Below are 15,425 nucleotides of genomic sequence, written 5' to 3'. Positions count from 1 at the left end.
GACATCTGCCGCCGCTGCTGTTGCGGCAGTGCCCGGCATGGGTAACGTATACAGCAGATCAGAGCGGTGAATATAAAACCTACTAGGCAGCCATTAAAGGACCTCATTGCAGATATTAGACCTGACAATAACGGAGTTTTTTTTTACCGAGGCTTTGTTCATTAGGGAATAACGATTATGTAATGGTTATATTCGCTAGAAATCTGCAGCAATCAATTAACTTCCCAATTAATTATTCATAATCGCCGGTGTGCGAGACTCGATTCAGATGTAAAGTTTTCATTGAATTGAATCAAGCACTTTAATCTGTGTCAGGAATGTCCACATCTTCACTCAATTCGGTATGCTCCAATCAACTACTCTATGGTGAGTTTTCCGGTTTGCCCGACTGCCCGAACGATGGAGGTTAGTCTAGATAGGCCAATGTAAACTGCGGTTTGCTGAACTATATAACCCCTCTTTGCGGGGGGGGGGATGCGGTATGATGCTTATCACTTCATGTATTATGGTGTTTTAAAAAGATTTCATACACGATATACCAATACGCCATCGCGTGGGCTTCGTAGAAAAACCAGTGGCTTTTCCAAATTAATTTTCCTGTCCGATTTGGTTTCGTTCATCGAGAGACTACCTTTTCCAGTCAGGGACTTGTGCTTTTGGGCCTCTTCGTCGGTTATCTACAAATATTTCATTTCAGCTGTAGACCACAATGGTGACACCGGGACGGTCAGAAACTGACCAAATTGAGATATGATCCCCGAGTCTGAACGTTTGACTTCGAATATCGGAAATTGTTCAAGTCATCGTTTGTTTTTAGACTACTAAGGATTCATTATTGCAAATTCATAAACTGGCCATCTCTGACCATCACTGACTACTACTGACCAATTCAAACTACTCGTATATGTTACTTTGGGCGTGACGAAGATATGGACAATGTCGCCTAATTCGCGACTGACCTACTGACCTAATAAAGAAGTTTACTGACCTAATAAAGACGTTTCCAGTTTCTAGGCACCATTTTGTGGCGGTCTCTCGAGGTCCCCATTGTTGCGATAATTTGCGCTCATTTTTAAAATATAAGTTTAGATTGAATATCAAATCGCTCTGCAGTCCCTTGCTTGATTAACTTAATTCATAGACCATTTTAAAGGAAATGAAATGCAGATATTTGCCGGTGATTCTTGGATTTTTTTGATCGCAAGAATTAAGAGCAGTAACGATGTGAAGCCAAGGACTGCATATTTTAACTGCGCGTCAAAAAATTACGGTTTTTTATTGATTTTAAAATATCTAAGTGGTTATTAAAGCTAGATTTCCCATTTTTACTGAGGTTAAAGAATGTTATTTGCTTTAAGGGCCTGCGTTGACATTTTTTGAATATCTTTCTTGACGACTGATCTCTAACCGCTTGAGTTTGAGCCAAAGGGGTCTCCCACTGCGCACCGCCATTTCACTGAACATTGAGAGATTTGCGAAAAGCATGGGCGTGTGTCCGATAGCGATATAACACTGACACTCAGATTCTCTCTGCGCATTTGTTATACTGACTAAACAATTTAACGAATGGGACATGTTATTTAAAAACCATAACCATCATAAGGCTATATGTTAGGCTATATTGATGGAAGTGTTTCATTTTCTGTGATGCATCCTTAACCACAAGTTCCATTAATCGTTTCAAATAACGGATACATTTTTAAAACATGTACAAGGAAGGTATGGAATGATCTAAATCTATTTTGGAATAAATATGTGACTAAATTTCAATAATTTTCTATAATTTCCTATTCCTTGAGGAGAGAATCCCACAATGATAATAAAAAGTCCGAAAATGAAACTTCGAGATAGTAGTTTATTCAACGTTTCGACTATATCCTAATAGTCATCTTCAGGAATAATGAGATACTACAGAAATTATGAGATATATATACAATCCAGGGACAAAGAGACTAATTCAAGTAATCAGAGATGATACAAACTAAAGGAAAATTAACGTAGAAACAGTTACACGCTAAAATAGATTAAAGGGAAGCAAACTAAGGGGTGATTATAAACAACAATAGTGAGTATAAATATAAATGAAACTTAAAGTCAGTAGTAAAAAGAAAGACAAACTAGGGGGCACTTAAAACAAAGGTGAATACAAGTTAAGTCAGAGACGAAATTGATGAGAGAACAAATAACAAATAATCAAAGGGGAAATCAAGTGTTGAGTTTAACCAGTTTACAGAGGAATTTTGATATAAGTTTATTATGGGGTGAAAAACCATTGTTAAGGTTTACTCATAATTTCTGTAGTATCTCATTATTCCTGAAGATGACTATTAGGATATAGTCGAAACGTTGAATAAACTACTATCTCGAAGTTTCATTTTCGGACTTTTTATTATCATTGTGGGATTCTCTCCTCATCGCGTCAACACGGATATTGTGTTTTACCTATCGTGTTCCTATTCCTTATATACATCTGAAATATAATAGGATTTCCATTCAGTTGCCATGGTAGTCAGTAACCTGTCTGTGGTTTAGTTTCACGATCGGATATTGGTTGGTATAAGCCCATCCGATTATAAAAAGCTTACCACCAACGATTAGGTAACTAACTATTGCCAAGGAAACGTAAAAATTGGATCCCGATGGAGAGCCCGCCGGCTCCCGGCTTCTAAAATTGATAGTTAGGTTTGTATCAACATCTGGGCCAATTTTCGTGAATTCGTCCACCCGGTAACAATTCAAAAACAAACGCTAAGCCATCCTACTAGCGGTACCACCTCGAACCTGGACGGAGCGCTCCTGATGTGGAACGTTTGTGAAGCTGTCGTTTGGTGGCGCCCTCTCTTGTGAAACGCCATCTTGAGTCTGTGTCGAATTAAAACCGGCTCGTCAAACCCGATCAAACACATTCAACGGCAGCCGCTCTACGATCCAGTACTCGCCCTTGTGCAGCGGTGACACTGACGGTATTTTATCGCCAATTTTAGGAATCAGTTAATCGCAGTGAATACAACTGAGTGAACTATTTGTTAGCAGTTTAATCGTGAATCCGAAGAAGATCATTTTATAACGGAGGAGATTTCACCTCGGTCGTCGGTGAGGAGAGGAGATCACATCAATCAGTCATCAGTTATTTGTTGGTTTGTTTTAAACTTGTGTTGGGGTTAAACTCGTAACATGGAAGCGAAAATCGATTCATTGACGCTGAATAAACAGGTAGATACAGACTTCAGACCCGAACTGATGACGTCAATACCCGGTGAACACGTGGGTGAACAGTCACGTGTTATATGTGCGCAGTATAACTCCATTGATTATATATATAGTGTGAATGGTGATAATAAACAGAGATACATAGAGATTGATGGTTGGATACATGGACTCGCTGCTGATGGTAACGGGTTTCTGAATGTACTCGCGTGGAAAAACAGTGAATACATCCTGAGAAAATATAAAAATCAGAGAAAACTCCTCGAAGAAAATATCAATCTCCTGCCTGGAGGCTGTGTATCCTTAGTGATCCGTGATCACAATATCTATATACAGTTATTTAGTGACGTTCATGTTTTACGTTTAATAGAAAACCCTGTAAACAAATTGATTGATAGAAACCGAGTGAAGAAATATCAGCTCCCGGATGGAGATTACAAATATATCAACTGTTTAGATGTCGATTCAAAGGGACGGATGTTTCTCTACTGTATGCATACACACAGATTATTGTATCTAACACCAGAAGCAGAACGGATTGGTTTGATCTGGATGAAAGATTGCGACTTAACATTTAATCCATGTATGGGATCCCCGTGTGTCATTAATGATAATCAAGTATTGCTATCGTTGAACTCTGATACTGGTAAAAGAGGTGCTGTTATTAGTATCAGATATAATGATGTGGGGTTTATAGATCACCCGCGTATAATACTGAACTCTACAGACAGTAGGACAGGTGACATACATCACGTGTTTAACAGTAACGCTGTAGTTATCAATCACTGGGATTACAGTGATGATCCCAGTGATAATCAGTACTCATTGAGATTCTACAATATAGACACTGTGGAACCAGCTCCAGATGTCAGAGGGAATGTGTGTGAATCGGGTGGAATAGATCAATACTATATGAATCATGTACAACGAGGCCTCGCTCTTATTATATCAAATAAGGAATTTGACACCAGCAAAAATCGGATTGGCACCGAGTTTGATGTGGAGTCTTTAAGCGAGGTGTTTAGTGATTTAGGCTTCGAAGTTGTCGTCCATGAGAATTTGACTGCGGAGGAAATGAAATCGAAAATGCGTGACGGCAAGTATAAGAAAGAGTTCGACTATTTCAACTTTCAGCGAGTCCACAATTAGGCTAGATCAGTACCTAGTAGGTCAGCGCGTAGGGTCGGACCCCGGTCGAAAATGGTTCCTAGAATGAACGAGAGGTTTCCAATTGGACCCATCAGTTTGTCTACATGAATTGGGGTTTGGCTAATACACAGCACTGCGGTGTATTAGTCCACCTGTATCCACCCTGACTATTACTCCTCAATCCACCTGTATCCACCCTGACTATTACTCCTCAATCCACCTGTATCCACCCTGACAATTACTCCTCAATCCACTTGTATCCACCCTGACTATTACTCCTCAATCCACTTGTATCCACCCTGACTATTACTCCTCAATCCACCTGTATCCACCCTGACTATTACTCCTCAATCCACTTGTATCCATCCTGACTATTACTCCTCAATCCACCTGTATCCACCCTGACTATTACTCCTCAATCCACTTGTATCCACCCTGACTATTACTCCTCAATCCACCTGTATCCACCCTGACTATTACTCCTCAATCCACCTGTATCCACCCTGACGATTACTCCTCAATCCACTTGTATCCACCCTGACTATTACTCCTCAATCCACCTGTATCCACCCTAACTATTACTCATCAATCCACCTGTATCCACCCTGACTATAACTCCTCAATCCACCAGTATCCACCCTGACTATTACTCCTCAATCCACCAGTATCCACCCTGACTATTACTCCTCAATCCACCCGTATCCACCCTGACTATTACTCCTCCAGCCATCTGCTTCCACCCTGACTATTACTCCTCAATCCACCTGTATCCACCCTGACTATTACTCCTCAATCCACCTGTATCCACCCTGACTATTACTCCTCAAGCCACCTGTATCCACCCTGACTATTACTCCTCAAGCCATCTGCTTCCACCCTTACTAGTATTACTTGGAAGAGTAATAATGGACAGGGTGGATAAAGTGGCTCGTAGTATCCATGAATCGCTAGTTTCAAAGGATATATTGTACCCATTTGTGGATATGATTCTAATGCGAAATTGGAATTAACCGATTTAAACACTGTGCAAAAGGGTGACAAAGTTATTGGAACTGATGGTAACACTGTTCATGTTGAAGAACTAGTCAAACCATTCAAAGGTGATGCGTGTGAAGCTTTAGCTGGAAAACCAAAACTATTCTTTATTCAGGTAAACAGTATTCAGGAAGTTACGATGGCTCGCTACGATTCCTTGTGTCCTCGATAACTCCAAAAATGAATTTCAGCTAATTTCCCAAGAGTCCGCGAAAACTTTTTGAATTTTGAGAAATTGACAATTTCGAAAATTTTAAGCCCACTTGAGACTTAAATCTCAGTTTGCCATTGCAATCATTTTTCTTCCGTTAATAGAATCCAGTTATTTTGGGAAGTTTTGAAGACGATTCAAGGTAATGTCTTGATATTTGGTTTATACATGTATCTACCCAGGACACATCTTCAGCCCAAAAACTGGCCAGGTCAGAATCAAGATGGCCGATGTCAGCCCTTTTTGTCAAACGAGCATTTTTTACACATTCTTATGGACTTTTGCTTTAGCGTGGTGTCCCTGGACAAATAGTTTATGTATGGAAAAATATGGAACGCGGTTCATAGAATAAACATTACCATTGTAATCGACGTAGGGATGCACAGTAGTATATTTGCATCGTGTATCTCTTCTTTAGTGTATTTTTGATATTCATGAAATGCTATCAAAGGTTGTTTTGTGTAAGTTGTGGAGAAGTGAATAAATATGAACTAATCGTGTCTCTCGGGTTCGGGGGATCATATCTTACTCTCCACTGTCCCCTTGCGATACCCAAACCTAAACTATTCAAGAGCACCATACTTTGATTTTTGGTAATATTCTGATTGACAGGCTTGTCGGGGACTGCTTCGAGAGCAAGGTGTATTATTCACTGATTCTGAGCAAATTGATGGTAATGAAGGTTTGAGAATTCCGAATGAAGCTGATGTCCTGATCGCCTACGCAACCGTTCCAGGTAAGAGTTATGTATCTGCTTCAGATCGGTAAAAACCTATTGAAACCGCGGGTTAGAAAATTTTGTATTAATATCAAAAATCTTTGGTATCCGGGTCTATTTTTTACCGCATTGTCAAAGCCTTAAAAAATACCAATAACATCATTTCCAATAAGGAAATTTCTAAATAGATTTATGTAGGCCTATAACCTCACCCCCTATTTCATTTTTGAACCACAATTGTTTCGCTATTTTCCATAGGTTACGTTTCCTGGAGGAATGCAGGGGAAGGATCATGGTTTATACAAACCCTGTGTAAAGTTTTGAAGGAACATCATCGTTCGTTGGACCTCCTAAGAATGTTGACACGAGTCCAGCGTAAAGTTGCGGATGAATTCGGAACGGCGCGAAGAGAAAAACAAATGCCGTGTGTTGTTACCACATTGAGGAAAGATTTGTATTTTGCTCGTAAATCTTAATCGAGATGCTACTTAAATTCAGGATTGAATTGCATTAACAGGCCTGGTAGTGTTTGGGGATTAATTGGGGTTATGACGAACTACCTGAGATACTAACTGAATTTGTCGAAGAGGAATACAGTTTTGGGCTTGCCCTATCTACTCCCAACGTTAAGGAAAATGAAGAATGAAACCTTGATTCCGTGAAAATTTCTTAACCAAAAACGTTTTTCAAGGTCCTTGAATTTGAGCAAAATACCTGAAAGTCATTGAAAACTCCAAAATACGGCCTCGGCCTTTGACACACACCATCTTTCGCCAGCTCATTATACTTAGTATGAATGATACAAACTGTGTGCTGAGATTCTGTTGTACCTCTTGGACAAAAGAATCATGTGCTTGGTACTTTCACTTCTTTTTTGGAAAAATTGAAAAATCACCCGTGAAAATCTTGGGAATTTTCAACTGATTTAGGCCTAACTGTAGGAACCAAGCAATCAGACTACATTATATTCGACATGATATGAAATGAAAAAGTGAGTGATATTTAGGCTAACAAAAATGGATACCTTGTTTCTCATTTTCGGCTGAGCTTAAAAAAGTGACCCGGCCCTTCCACCTATGTACCCTGTACATTTCATTTAAATTGTAATCATGATCAAGTTAACAATAAAAACAGACTCGACAATATTGAAATGATCTGATAAAAAATATTGCAGTTTTCAAAAGCGACCCGGCCGATTAGGAGAAACGAGGTATTGTTTTGCCTAAGCATATATTATATTTTTATTTCTAGTTATTAATATAAGTAGGCCTATTATACTGAAGAGTTATATCTGTACATAGAATATCAAAATAGTGCTTCCATGATTTACGGTGCTATACTCACGATTTATTCCGATCAGATAGTGGATTTTTATCTTATTAACATTGTGAAATGTGTAGAATTTAGACGCCGCCCACGAGCAGCAAGACGCGCCCAGGAAAGAGAGCTGGGGAGGATTTGAACCCATTTATCTGACGAAGCTACTATCGACTAGTGCTGCCGCCCTCGTCACTTTTCCAAAAAGGACTGATGAGAAACAATGGTATTTCTTTGCGTGGCTTAAAGCTATGATGAAATTGTATGTACATCCGTAGTGTTTATAACCTATTAAGAGTTTAAAGACATGTTTCTATTTTCGATATTATGATAATCTCGATTTTAATATCTTTATTCGTATCGATAAAACAGATTAAAAGATATACATAGAATAAAAGCAAAACACATTTTTGAGTAATATATGATCATATATATATATATATATATATTGATTAAACTGTCATATTTAAAACTATATTTGTTTGTTCACTCATTCAATGGAAGTATAGTTCAAACCCTGTGGACTGGCGGCCCTAATACAATTAACACTGAGGACTGGTGGCTGGAATACAATCTATAACACTGTGGACTGGTGGCCCAAATACAATCTATAACCCTGTGGACTGGTGGCTGGAATACAATCTATAACACTGTGGACTGGTGGCCCAAATACAATCTATAACCCTGTGGACTGGTGGCCCAAATACAATCTATAACCCTGTGGACTGGCGGCCTTAATACAATTAACTCTGAGAACTGGTGGCTGGAATACAATCTATAACACTGAGGACTGGTGACCGGAATACAATCTATAACACTGAGGACTGGTGACCGGAATACAATCTATAAAACTGAGGACTGGTGGCTGGAATACAATCTATAACCCTGTGGACTGGCGGCCTTAATACAATTAACTCTGAGAACTGGTGGCTGGAATACAATCTATAACTCTGAGAACTGGTGGCTGGAATACAATCTATAACACTGAGGACTGGTGACCAGAATACAATCTATAACACTGAGGACTGGTGACCGGAATACAATCTATAACACTGAGGACTGGTGACCGGAATACAATCTATAACACTGAGGACTGGTGACCGGAATACAATCTATAACACTGAGGACTGATGACCGGAATACAATCTATAACACTGAGAACTGATATTAATCTTCGTCTTACTATTTGCTGAGCGCAATTTTTCCATGATACAAAATTAGAAATGAAAACCTTTCTCTAACAGATCACGTTTTAATTCCTTTCGTAGAACTGTCAAGTTTCATTTGTACTCTAATGGTAAAATGCATCATCTAATATTTGTTTTTAGGACTAGGCAGATTCTCTTCTCATTGGTGCAAATACAACCCGAATTCATCGTCTGCAGTTAGTCCGAAACAACGCAGCTCGCCTCATCATAAAAACTAAAAAATGTGTCCATGTTACTGCAGCTTTGGTTACGCTTCATTGGCTTCTAATTTCCGCCCGTGTTCATTTCAAAATTCTTCTTATAAGTGTTTGCATGGTTTTACTTTTGTTTATCTTATGTTATGGCGTGCAGTTTATAAGCCTTAATTACGGGCTCTTCGTTCTAGTCAGGATAGCACCCGTCTAATTAATTACCTCCTGTCTCAAACCGTTCTTTTGGCGACTGTGCTTTTAATATCTGTGTCCCACGCTTGTAAATGCTCTTCCGGCAAACATACAACGAAGGCCCCACGGTTGAATCTTTTAAATATCGTGTTATAAAACGTACCATTTTAAGAAATATTAACGTTTTTATTTATAAGTGTAAAGTTCACTGCAAATGTCGGATATCAAACGGGTAATATCTAGAGGATAGACACTGCAAATCACGCTGTTGAAAGCACATTATCGGTGACCTTTGATAATTTGATAATTGATAATAACGTTCGACGTGGCAAACTGGCACAAATCGATAGCTCGTTCACGAACAATTTGAGTCACTAGTCGCTAAATAAATGCTTTCAAAAAAACTGGTTTTAACAGTCTAAAGGTCTATTACCCGAAAACGTGCTCCGATTTGTTTGACAATGCCCATACAAAAAATATCGATTTACAGAAGCCTGTGAACAGAAAAACCTCAACGTTTTCATCAAGCGGATCTGCTTCGGTAAACAAGCGAATCCGACCCGAACAAATTTCCGGTCAACCAAACTTCATTCGATATCCTCGATACATTTCCTGAAGACATTTCTGAAATTTACACCGACGGCTTATGTATTAGAAACGGGGAATCAAAGCCGGTTTTGGTATTGATTGGGGCCGCAAAACTCTCAACTCAAACGGACCCGTTTTTTCTCCTACAAATAACAGGGGGGAACTTACCGCTGTTATCATCGCCCTCTACAGGCAACAGGGGCCAGTTGCTCAAACTCGGGTTACGGCGAAATACGTCATACTCGGTCTTACTTAGTGGATCCACTCATGAAAAACTTCTGCATAAGCTGTCGCAAAACATCACCTTCAACTTTCAACATGTCAGGGGACACCAAGTGGTATTAGACAATGAGATAGCCTAACTTGGGGCGTCCTTAAATCTATAAGATACTTGTCGGTAAGTGCTCAAGTCACTTTACCCATTTGGTTTTGCCTGCGAATAGTCGTTGCGTCATAGTTGATGTCCTATACAGACCTCGTTTAGACTTGTATATAGTGTAAATATCTTAGTCACGAGTTAGGGTGATGCTGTTGTTTGTGAGAGGTTTAGACGAAAAAGACCCTCCACTAATTTCTTGCACTTGCTGCATGTATCGGGTCCCCTCAAACTTGCGGCGGTACTGTATGTACTGTAACACCACGAGTTCGTTTGTCGTATAGGCGCTTAATCTGGCTGACAGGTTCAAAGTTTGTGGCAAGCGAGTATTACGTTATAGAACGATAACCACACTCAAACGTGGTGAACGGATAATAAGATGAAATCCCACTATTTACAGATTAAAAAGAATTTAAAAACCAGAATTGACGACCGTCACCTGACGATGATCTCTAGGGTGAGATCGAAACGTCGTGTCTTTTATATATTTTTGATTGAATAAATAAATTCTGGTTTTTAAATTCTTTTAATCTGTAATAGTGGGATTTTATCTTATTATCTGAGTATTACGTTAGTTCGCGTTTTCCCCGCTGTCGTTATTTGCACGGGCAGCACCAGACAGTCAAGATATGAGGCGGATGTGAGAACGAGTTTCATAGTGGTGAATCACTGTTCACTATGGAAGACCTCAGACGACATACGAGATATGAGATATAACATACGAGATATGAGATGCAACATACGAGATACGACATATGACATACGAGATACGACTTATTTACAGTACGGGTGTCCGTCCGCTAGCGCCACCGCAGTGTATATTTTTCAACATCTACTCGGCGTTGCGGCGTATACTACGACACGTGCGCAGGCAGTGGCGTATACATTAACTATGAATATCAATATGCGAAAAACGTTTCATTTGAAACGAAAAATATTTAAAAATATTCGATCAACCACTCCCGGGGACCGGCTTCTCGCTGTGACATCAGTGGGCGGCCACTCTTAGTAGTGTGAGACACCGATGGTCCGGTGATTCGAGTTGGCTCCAAATACGGGGCTACAGCCCCTAAATCCACCAAAAACGCCTCAAATTCCATTTTTGAGTGTACAAAAATCCCTCAAAAAGAGTTAGCCATGGCCCCTTCAAATTGGTGGTCACTAAGAATTGCGCCTAGTCAAGGGTTTAAACTTCGCGTTCGATCGAGGGTTTTCGATGAAAAATGAAAGATGTATGTATATTACGAATGCCGATGACCAAAGAGTTAAAAAAAAGTCCGACACACGCGGAATCTGTGTTTAGTGTACTATGATTTCAACGAATGAATTGAAACATGGACATGAATTAAAAATACTAAAGATAACATAGATCTATTGAATGAATTATTCATTAAATATCAGAATGGAGTTCCATTGTATCACTCTCAGCTCCTGGCCCTAGTCCAGCTGATTTCATTTATCACGACGTTTTTTGCGACGGGTGCAAACGCACCATACGAGCAACGTTCCGGTGTTCCGCTAATTCCCCGGTCTAAAGAAATGTTACTTGATATTTCCATGGATCTCTTATCTTTACAAATGTAAGAGCTGTTGTGTTTTGCTGAAGACTTATTCATGTGGGTCCTGTACTTTTGTCAATAAACAGTTTTAAAACTGACCATGACAATTGATAAGAATGATCTTAAATTGGATTCTCCGATTATGAAAGTTATTCAGATTCAGCCATTGGCCCTTTTCATGAAAGATGTCAGAAAAGAAAGATAGCCAAAAAGCACTCAGAATACACAAGTACCTAAATTGAACAAATTTTCAGGGGAGGACCCCAGACTATGGCTTCAGAAAGACAGTACCGCATACTGCCCTGGCGGTTAGCGAAAACTGGCCAGTCTCGACTCTCAATGGCTGGTCTAGTGGACTCACCAGTCTGCCCCAGTAGCTCGATAGGGATGGAATTTAGCTGGGGATTTCAAACCTTGAGAGAGAGCACGGGAGTTCTTAATCTGGATACCAGGGCGATGTACGGGTTCCCAGGTTGTTTGGGATTCAAGAACTCAGGCAGGGGTGTCAAACAGCGGATGAGGGGTACAAGGGGGCCGGGATTTCCGGCTGCGGAGTTTTTTTTAGAATTTTGATTTCTGATGCAGAAAAGCAGGCGGTTACGGCGGGCGGTGAACAGTAGTTATTTTTTCTGCAGGCATTGAGTAACCGGAACCCCGGCTCCTGAACACCAGGCCGTTTTAAGACCAAAGGAAGACAAGAAATAGCATAATATTATGAACTTGAACAGTTTGATATCTTTTTAGTTTTGTGATTTGAAAAACTTTTCGTCGCCCGCGGGAGAGGAACGGCCGGCGGCGCGCCTAGTCCAGGGTGTTCACAGTATGGCCTAATATCGTTGTGTCCGGTCCAGGTGTCCATTATCCAAAAGAAATCTATTTCTGGTTTGAATAAAATGTTGACTATGTTGGTTTTCATATAATTGACGATGACTGTACGCGTCACCATGTTAAACGATTTATATGCAGTAAATATTGAAAAAACATACACTGCGGTGGCGCTAGCGGACGGACACCCATACTGTAAATAAGTCGTATCTCGTATGTCATATGTCGTATCTCGTATGTTGCATCTCATATCTCGTATGTTATATCTCATATCTTGTATGTCGTCTGAGGTCTTCCATAGTTCACAACATTTAACATGAATTCTACCTAGATCAGAGCGAAATTAAATAAAGTGAATTAATTAACACACGAGATCCTGATATTAGAGTTAATTTAAATACATTTGAAGGATTGAAGTTGCGTTTACTGATCTACGGGAAAAGATATGATCGAAACCAGTACCACTCGCGGCTCGAAAGTTAGGACCGGCGACCAGTCTAATTCTATAGAGACCGGTAACCAGTCTAGAACTTCATTGGATGGGTCATCAGGCAACCAGTCGGAAATGGATGGCGCCGATTTGTTTTGTTTCTGTGTCGCTGCGCATAAAATCATGATTTTCAGATAAAAACTGCCGACTAAAGACCGCTCGCTTCGGCATGAGACAAGGAACAAGTCGATGCAACAGCGACATGTAAAAACATCAGCATTTTCCCCGTCAATTTTGCAAGAAAGACGCTTTTTATCCACTATTTTAATGTCCAGTGTAGTCTGTGTTCAAATCGCCACGTGTACATATAGACTATTCATAGAACTGTCAGAGCCGCTGACTTCTGTTGAATCCGCTAGGTGTCACTAGTAATATTGCGTCATCGTTTAGTGATGATAAAATAAACGATAGATTTTGATTTTCTAGACTAATTGCTGGTCTCTGTTCTAGCCACAGGGGCTCGTTACGATAGCTGGGGGTCCAAAATCAAAGATTTGACCCAGTATCCTAGGTACCACCTATAAAAAAAGAAAAGGGAGCTAACATTTTGACATACAAGAATTGACCTTCTCATTTCAATCGCTCATAACTTCGTAACCCATCGACCGATTCGCTCGAAATTGGTTTCGTTTCATTCCTAAGAGGTTACTTTTTCGTTTGAGATCTTCCGCGACAAAATCGGATAAGAGACACCCGAGAAATCACGACTCAAATCCGAAAAAACGAGTCAAAATAGCCAAAGCCGGAATTACTAGGACGTCTCGGAGTAGTCGATTCCCGACGAAAAACGATGAGTTGACGCGGTTCCCGGACGTTAATCTTCACATATCATACATCGCTGGAAAGCTTATGAACTGACCTTATTGAAAAATGCGTTTATTTGATAATCCGTTCCGAAACCGGCGACAAGCGAGGTGATAATACGCACCGAACCGATAAATACGCACTTTAAGCGTCACTGAACCGCCATTGAGGGTGTGACGTCACGGGCTCTGAGGACTGATAAATTCGCGATACGTGATTGGTCGACTGAATATGTCAATTATCTAGCGTTGCATGCTGGGATTTCTCATGACGTCACGCAGTTAATGGCGGCCGGAATACACTTGGAAATCGTATTTATCGCATCAATCTGGATTATCAGCTCGCCAGTCGCGGGTATCGGAACGGATTATCAAATAAACGCGTCTTTCAATAAGGTCAGTTCATAAGCTTTCCAGCGATGTATGATATGTGAAGATTAACGTCCGGGAACCGCGTCAAATCATCGTTTTTCGTCGGAAATTGAGCACTTCAAGCCGTCCTAGTAATTCCGGCTTTGGATATTTTGACCCGTTTTTTCGGATTTGAGTCGTGATTTCTCGGGCGTCTCCGGTCCGATTTCATCGGGGAAGGTCTCAAACGAAAAAGGCACCTCTTGGGAATGAAACGAATCTAATTTCGTGTAAATCGGTCGATCGGTTACGAAGTTATGAGGGGTTGAAATGAGAAGGTCAATTCTTGTATGTCAAAATGTTAGCTCCCTTTTCTTTTTTTATAGGTGGTACCTAGGATACTGGGTCAAATCTTTGATTTTGGACCCCCAGCTATCGTAACGAGCCCCTGTGGTTCTAGCCTCTGTAAAAAATTCAGATAGCTCCAATCTTACCGAAATAAAACTAGTCAGAACAGGGTGGGCTCGAATAACGATATGCTTTTCACATTTTTGAAATATCTTCGGTAGTTTTCGAGATATCGCGATCTGAAGTTTGAAAATTTCGGCGAAAAGTGTCGACTTCACGTTTCAATACAATAATGATCTTAAGAAGGCAATATTTCATAGAAACAAACTTCAATATCTCCTGAACTCGTGGAGATAGACTAAAAATGTAAAGATCATTACATTCGTAGCACTCGCGGGCAAAGTTTAGGCTAGATCGCAAATTGATTTAAATTCCGATGAAAAATACCATTTTATCTGTTATCAATTTCATAAAGAGAATAGCTGAAAATCAAACTTGGCCTCTTAAATTCATAATAGCATCTTCATGACATTAATCAGTTTAGAAACATAAACCTGGCAATAATATTAATACTAATAATAATAACTAAATGATAATGCATTTGTTTTGTTTTAAGCTTAGTTTCAACACTGATTTATATTCCCTTCAAAGTTGTCACTTCTGGAAAGTTCCCCTCGTGAGGCTCACTGTCCCATCACGCGCCTCTAGTTTTGCCTCAATTCATCCCATTAGACGCCTCTTTCTGCAGCAGCCGTTTTACTGACATTCACATTGCGGAAAATTACAAAATAAAATCATGCTGTCTTCAGTATTTAGATTTTAAGATCCTAAACCTTCTGATTGTCGATATGTGTCGT

At 40.0% G+C, this 15,425-nt stretch overlaps 1 protein-coding gene across 1 annotated transcript; it reads left to right on the top strand.

Moving 5' to 3' along the window:
• Positions 1–2,861: 2,861 nt before the first annotated feature.
• LOC141909970 (uncharacterized) lies at positions 2,862–8,056 on the top strand. The gene is made up of 4 exons (XM_074800655.1): positions 2,862–4,349; positions 5,308–5,506; positions 6,215–6,338; positions 6,579–8,056. Exons 1-4 carry the CDS (start codon positions 3,175–3,177, stop codon positions 6,794–6,796), a joined length of 1,716 nt encoding a protein of 571 aa, XP_074656756.1. The 5' UTR covers positions 2,862–3,174; the 3' UTR covers positions 6,797–8,056.
• Positions 8,057–15,425: the final 7,369 nt, after the last annotated feature.

Source organism: Tubulanus polymorphus, chromosome 8 (genome assembly GCF_964204645.1).
Source record: "Tubulanus polymorphus chromosome 8, tnTubPoly1.2, whole genome shotgun sequence".
Classification (NCBI taxonomy): domain Eukaryota; kingdom Metazoa; phylum Nemertea; class Palaeonemertea; order Tubulaniformes; family Tubulanidae; genus Tubulanus; species Tubulanus polymorphus.
The sequence above is the reverse complement of the archived record's forward strand: the minus strand, read 5'-3'. Positions and strand labels throughout refer to the sequence as shown.

What these genes read in the sequence shown, in the direction of transcription:
- LOC141909970 (XM_074800655.1), top strand. Translation starts at nt 3,175, where the DNA reads ATGGAAGCGAAAATCGATTCATTGACGCTGAATAAACAGGTAGATACA. An exon ending in CAAAACTATTCTTTATTCAG is followed by an intron (nt 5,507 to 6,214) that starts GTAAACAGTATT and finishes TCTGATTGACAG; the next exon opens with GCTTGTCGGGGACTGCTTCG. An exon ending in CGCCTACGCAACCGTTCCAG is followed by an intron (nt 6,339 to 6,578) that starts GTAAGAGTTATG and finishes TATTTTCCATAG; the next exon opens with GTTACGTTTCCTGGAGGAAT.